At 39.9% G+C, this 6,810-nt stretch overlaps 1 protein-coding gene across 1 annotated transcript; it reads right to left on the reverse strand.

Moving 5' to 3' along the window:
* Window positions 1-1,390: 1,390 nt before the first annotated feature.
* On the reverse strand, window positions 1,391-5,337 carry polr2f (RNA polymerase II, I and III subunit F). Its single transcript, XM_028599660.1, has 5 exons — window positions 5,159-5,337; window positions 4,893-4,962; window positions 4,171-4,301; window positions 2,907-2,978; window positions 1,391-2,379 (listed from the first exon to the last, which is right to left on the reverse strand). Exons 1-5 carry the CDS (start codon window positions 5,176-5,178, stop codon window positions 2,289-2,291), a joined length of 384 nt encoding a protein of 127 aa, XP_028455461.1. The 5' UTR covers window positions 5,179-5,337; the 3' UTR covers window positions 1,391-2,288.
* Between the last annotated feature and the right edge of the window lie 1,473 nt (window positions 5,338-6,810).

Below are 6,810 nucleotides of genomic sequence, written 5' to 3' on the forward strand. Positions count from 1 at the left end.
TCTGTCAGGCGTCCGTGCTAGTTATCAATGACAGGGTAGGATAATAACACATGCATAAACATATGTTCGATAACGCTCTGATCAAGCTTCTGATGTAACAGAAATCTGCCATTTTCTTTCAAGAGATCTCGCTAGTTTCATTTTTTTTTTTTTTATTTAACCTTTATTTAACCAGGTTAGTCTCATTGATAAAATCTCTTTTTCAAGAGACCTGGCCAAGATAGCAGAACAAGTATGTTACATATAAAAACAATTAACAATCACAAAACAAACACAAAAGAGGCAAAGACATCTCAAGTGCATTTCAATTAAATAGAAGTACCATTAGTTAAAACATTTGCACGTGTGGATGCACTCATGTTCTATGGTTTTAACATAACCTTTAAAATTGTTTAAGGAAATTAGACACTGTAGTTTGAGTGTTTTCTTCTTCATCTGAGCTAGGTTGGAAAAATGACAGACAATTAAAGAATGCTTAAGTTCCACTTTCACCGTGCTTGGCGCTCCGAATCACCAAACGGTATACATGTACTCCAACAGTACTACAAATTAACTAACGGTCCAGCACGCACCCAGTGGGTTTGTGAGAGAGCGAGGGAGCGAGAGCGGGGCAATGCAGCTCCAAAAATAAAAAATCAAGATGTGGCAGCAAATATTGATATTGTGGCAGCCCGCCATGAAAAAATGTATGTGTGGGAAACACTGTACTAACATGTTGATACTCAACATGATAGGAGTTACTAGTGTAGTTGTATCTGTATCTGTTAGTTACAGCTTTCTTTAGTTGAACTGCACAACCTTCAGTTGGAAAAATTGTAAAATGATTTCATGTGGTAGTCCAATAATAATAATTTTTTTTTGGATTATTTTCTGGGCATTTCTGCCTTTAATGGATAGGACAGCTGAGATATGAAAGGGGAGAGAGAGGGGAGAGACATGCAGGAAACCGTCACAGGTAGGACTTGAACCCTGGACCTTTTGCGTCGAGGAATAAACCTCTACATATTGTATGTGCGCCCGCTCTACCAACTGAGTTAACCCGGCCACATCAGGATAACTTTTGTCACACAAAAGAAAGCTACATTAGCCAAGTGGAATAGTGGACGTATGTAAACTCTTAAGAGGATATTTAGTCAATACAATACTACTAAAACTAAAGCTGTACCAACATCTAAATATGATTTAGCAGTATGACATACTGTAGTTTCAGGGCAAAGAAATAACTCTCCTGCAAATCTGAAAGTTTACCTGGACTCTCCACCTGCTCAGGTCTAGGTGGCTTATTGCATAATCATACCGTTAAATCCCTGTGACACGGATATTACTGATAACTTCAAACATCTCATGTAGTTCATAGTGTTATTATAAGTTTCATGAATGACACGTGGTCATTTATACAAAAGAGTTTATTAATAACAATAAAACAGTTCTTTGACACTAATCACCTCTCCTTCAAAACAACAAATGGAATAATTACAACACAGGATTATTTTTTAAAACAAAGCAAATGTTTGACTTAAGTTATATTTCCCCCTTGTGGCTCTTAATTATAATGCAACTAGTAAAGAAGTTAGAGAAGTACTGTAGATTTAAAGGACAAATCCGGCGCAAAATGAACCTAGGGGTTAATAACACGTGTACCGAGTTGAGACCAAACCGCTAATTAGCTTATAATGCTACTCGTCAGGGCACGGGGAAAGTAAAAAGAAATTTCTATTCCTACATCACTAACAAGGCTCAAAATATCACCCCACTTCCATGGTAGCATAATGAGGGTTTGTCGTTCGACTGGTCGTGACTGTTTTCCCCAGATGGCGCCTGCCTGTATATGACTAGCGTTAGAAGCTAATTAGTGGTTTGCGATGAAACTGCTCACATTCGATTAACATGAAAACATCCCAGAGAACGGTCGACTCGGTACACATATGGAATTAACCCCTAGGTTTATTTAGCTCCGGATTTGTCCTTTAAACTTAGATTTTAACTGAGTTGTGTGGCATGACAACAAAAAGATTGAGAATATAACAAGTCAGATCACAGAATTATACAGTACACCTGCAAGCAACACACTGTTCTGGTTTTCATGAGTCTTCTAGTGTCCGTTTGGTACATTTCATGTATTCCTTTTTCACCGGCTCACAGACTCGCCTGATGAGATGGATGTTTGTGGATCAAATTGAGGCATGAACAGGTGGGGGATACTCGCATCGCCTTAGGCATCGTCTGGGTTTGTGTACCTGACTGACCTGATGCGATGGTGGGTGTGGACCAGCATATTGTTTAGTCAGTTAGTCAGTTATGATGAGCTCGTCACAGCCCCAGTCCTCATAACTGCCATCGGGAAGGTACCTGCGGATGATGATGGGGATCTTTCTGCCCCTGTTGAAGGGGACAAACACGTGTTTGGTAAGACACTGGGCAGTACAGAGAAGCTCTATCACAGATCACAGAATATTGACTAGGGCTGAACGATTTGGGGGAGAAAAAAATCCAATTGTGCTTTCCCTGCCAGACATTGCGATTTGCACCTTTACATAGGGCACCTTCTACAATAAGGTTAAATAAAGTAATGAAAATAAATGAAAGATCCACTGAAAACATAATAATATGAAACATTATTCCAGCATTTATCTTATGAAAAACGGTAAATATAATAATGAAAAGAGGAATTAAAAATGTTCAAATCAAATATTAGTCAACTAAATATTTCACATTTGTTTAATCGCGGTCTTCACGATTAGCTAATCGCATTCTTTCAAATCACAATTTTGATTTGAAAACGATCAATTGTTCAGCTCTAATATTGACCTACTCTTTAAATGGGGACAGAAGGAAACTGTAGATTCAGTCATGTTATAATCTTAAAACGCATTACTGATAATTCAAACAATATAATTATCACTCACTTGAGCTCTTTCATAGCTATTTGCAGGGGGTCTGTTTCTCCCTCCAGCTCCACCATGACTGGAGCGCACATCCTGTTGGAAAGCCAGCAGACAGAGAGCTACAGTAAATGCTAAAATACAATCAATACGTAGGCGGCAGAGCCTACCTAATAAAGTTGCCCCCAAAACCTCCTACAATACATTTAGGGCTAGGTAATGGTGCTTATTACATTAAAAGGTATTGACTGGTGCCACTCAGGCAAATCACCTAGCTCCTGCAACTGTCAAAAGTCGCTGTCATTGTGCTGCTTTACAAATAAAGTTTGATTGATAGATATGGAGTTTAATTTGAATGTAGTGTTTCTCCTCTTACAGAGGGGAACCTATTTGTTTCCTATCTGCTCCTTTCCCAATCTCAATATATAACATGACAACATTTTAGGGAAAATGTGTTTTTTAGAAGAAATTAACACACAAGACATTTTGAGAAATAGTAATAGCCAAGTGAGAATGATGAAGGACCATGAATAATTAATTTTACTCTGTTGTACTTAAATTGGTATTTACAATTTCCAAACAGTAGTAAGCAGAAGAATGAGTAATTACAGACACATTGGCAGACTTACAGAAAGCACGGACGCTTAGTGGCACAAATCAACTATACAACAAATGACAGCGTTGTGGTCCGTAGGTTTGTGTCCCTAACACACAGCGCTTCCACCTCCATGATGTTTCGCCATAATACAGTGAGCATGGAAAGCAAGAGTGCAAAAGAGTGTGTAAACAGGAGTCAAAGATCTGAGGTCAGATCTGAACCCAGGACATTGTGGTCACACCATCTGCATCTCATGTCCCTTTTTTGATAGCTACTTGGCTGAACCGGAAGTTGTTCTGTCCCTCCTCTGTGAAGACTTAAAGTCTTAAAGCCCTTATTTCTAGCCCGAGGGCCGAGCATCTAGGAGGGATCACCGAGGAGCTATAGGCTAGGATACACTAAAGCAGCCTTCCTGGAAGCCGTGCAGCTGAAAGCTGTTGCTAACTCCCCCTATACAGCTGACAAATGTATGTGACGCTTCAGAAGAAAGGACATCTCATCCCTCTGAAACACATTTGCTCGTTGCCCCTCTCCTCCTCCGATGATTTCCTCACGTCTCTCCCGTGTCTCCTCGGTGGGAGGGACCAAGACACGAGGAAGGGAGGCAAGTGGAGGAGTCGGGGATGCAAATTAAGGGACATGAGATGCAGCTAGTGTGTAGGTCAACACATATATTAAAAAAACACTCACGCTATCTGGAGAGCTCGTGTCCCAAGCACTCTGGCTCGCTCATATTTGGTCATGTAAGGTGTTGTGATCCTCTTCTGGTTGGCCTGCTGGCCCTCTCCTGCGGGTAGGATCTGCACGTTCTCCTGGTCCTCCTGCACACGAGAGCAAAGCAAACAGGTTTGGACTAGAGGTGTTGAAATTAAATCAAATAATCGATCCATCAAATCGTGGACATGGACGATGCTGCATCGATAATCAGCAGGCTAACAATCGATTATTTCTGTTTACAATTTAATGTAGGCCTAACAACATTTCTGTTTACATATTCTGGTAGGTTTTGCACATTCAGGAAGTGCCATGTGTTCAGTGCTGTATAGTTTGATGTATCCAATTTATTCAGTATTAGAGCACCGCAGAATGTTTAGTTTTTTAAGCTTGAAAAGATATGAATTAAATATCCTACATGGCTTTAATAGAAAAATGTGTTTGACGCATTGTGATGCATCAAGATATCGAATCGACTTGAATCGCTGACATGATAATCGAATCGGGAGATCAGTGAAGATTCACACCTCTAGTTTGGACTCCGCAAATATGGACCCAATTACATTATCACAAAGGGAACGCTATAGACAAATGGCATTAAATGGCAAATGGCTTGACAGGTTACACACGAGCTAAATGTAAGATGCTAAATGCAAGTTAGAACAGCCAGTTATCTTATAATTAAAGGACGAACTTACATCGTCCGCGTTTTCCAGGTCATCTAATCCCTCATCCTCTTCTGCGTCATCAAAATCTCCGTCGTCGAAGCTACAAAGTTGACGTCAAAATTGTTATTACAAAGACCACACATACAGAATAAATTCATAATGGACAGTTCTGCTAGCTAGCTATCTGGCTAAACGTTAGTTAGCTATAACGTCAACGTTAGCCCACGTTGTGTTGTGTTTTAGTAAATACATAGCTAGCTTAATATAGCATGTTAACGCAGTGTGTCGTCACTTACTTATCTTCGTTGTCGGACATGTTTTATTTTGAAGCTCGTTAGTGAATCCTTATTATTAATGTATAAATCTTCAGAGACACTTTTTGTTGTCAACATGAACATGAACCCACATGAACGGTAAGAACTTTCAACTTCCGGCAGCTTGGTCCGTTGGAAAATATTCCGGATGCCCCAGAAGAATGTTTGTTTTCCGTTCCGCTTGTCCTTCCGTTTAAGGGTGTAAAGCTAGCATTCTTTGGTCATATGATATGACCAAAGATGCTAGCTTTAACTTTTATGACTCATATCATATGTAATAAAATAAAGCGATTGTCGTACGGGTCAACTTTTAGTTGTCTCTTTTATAGTGGAGTGAATTAGTGGGTAGCGTCTTGGTCCACCTTCCTGCCCCCCTTTAACTTATTTTGTGTTACAAACTTGTGCAAAATATGGACAGACTTGCTTACGGTTGTTAAATGTGCTGTTTTTTTTTTTTTTTAACCATCAGGAATGTGTAGGTCAATGCTTTTAGGTTAGCTGATGCATTCTAGTTTATCTAGACCAGGGATCTTCAACAGGGGGTCCGGGATCCCTAGGGGGTCCTCAGAGTCAATGCAGGGGGGTCTCCAAATAAAAGTTTTTTTTATTTATTGACACAAGTTAATGTCCGATCAGAGGGTTATACATACTGAAGTAATCTCAGCTATTATGCCCCAAGCCACAGAGTAAACCCGAGACACCGGTTTGTACGTTTTCAACAGATGGTTTATTTACAAATAATGAAAATAAAATGACAAATTGGCACTGCAATCTTCTTTAGAGAAATTCAAAATATCAAAAACAACACCTGCAGAAACGGGTGTAGAACTAGAAACATGGTGATATCACAATACATAAAAACTAGAGGTAATCTTTGAACTTACACTAACTGGCACATAAAGTTTACATGCTGTCTTAGCTAGCGGTTAGCCGAATTAGCTGTTAGCTAAACTAACGTTAGCTTCCCGGTGGAGGCTAACGGCAGACGGCTATAATCACCTAGCGGTCCGCCGAATTAGCTATTAGCTAAACTAACGTTAGCTGGAGGCTAGCGTGGGAACAGATTGAGCCAGACTCCTATAAGAGACGCACAAAAAGTTTGTTATTTCCGGTCCTGACACTGGGGGTAGCCTGAGAGTGGAGCCTGCAACGGAAGCAGTCTGACACTGGAGGTCTGCAGCCAGACGCTCTTGGAATCCAACATATTATTAGCAAATATAAATCCCCACTGTTTACTGGTCTATGGGTAAGGTCGTCACTAAGGCCCCCCACAGATAGTTAATAAGGATTCACTCTGCCATGTGTATGTGTAACATTAAAACATGATTTTTAAAATAATGCCAACAATTATTAGGCTGTTATTCTAATAGCTTAGTATTCTATGCAAGAAAAGGTATGCATAAAGGCTTTAGGCCACCCTACACGTTATTGTAGGCCCAGTTTAATATGCAACTTAATTTTAGACAATATATGTGGTTTTCTCTAATCTGATTTGGTCCTTGCTCTGTCTCTCTTTCAGTTAAGGGGTCCATGGCTTAAAAAACATTGAAGACCCCTGATCTAGACTTTAGACTTGCTCTTGTTTCATCTTTAAAAGCAGCCTGTGAGCTTGTCATTGTTTGTTTAAAACAGAA

This window comes from Perca flavescens, chromosome 15, assembly GCF_004354835.1.
Source record: "Perca flavescens isolate YP-PL-M2 chromosome 15, PFLA_1.0, whole genome shotgun sequence".
Taxonomy (NCBI): Eukaryota; Metazoa; Chordata; class Actinopteri; order Perciformes; family Percidae; genus Perca; species Perca flavescens.

Coding starts and splice junctions, on each gene's coding strand:
- polr2f (XM_028599660.1), bottom strand. CDS start 5,178: ATGTCCGACAACGAAGATAA. Junction 4,963..5,158: donor ATGTCCGACAACGAAGATAA/GTAAGTGACGAC, acceptor TCAACTTTGTAG/CTTCGACGACGGAGATTTTG. Junction 2,979..4,170: donor ACACGAGCTCTCCAGATAGC/GTGAGTGTTTTT, acceptor GCTTTCCAACAG/GATGTGCGCTCCAGTCATGG.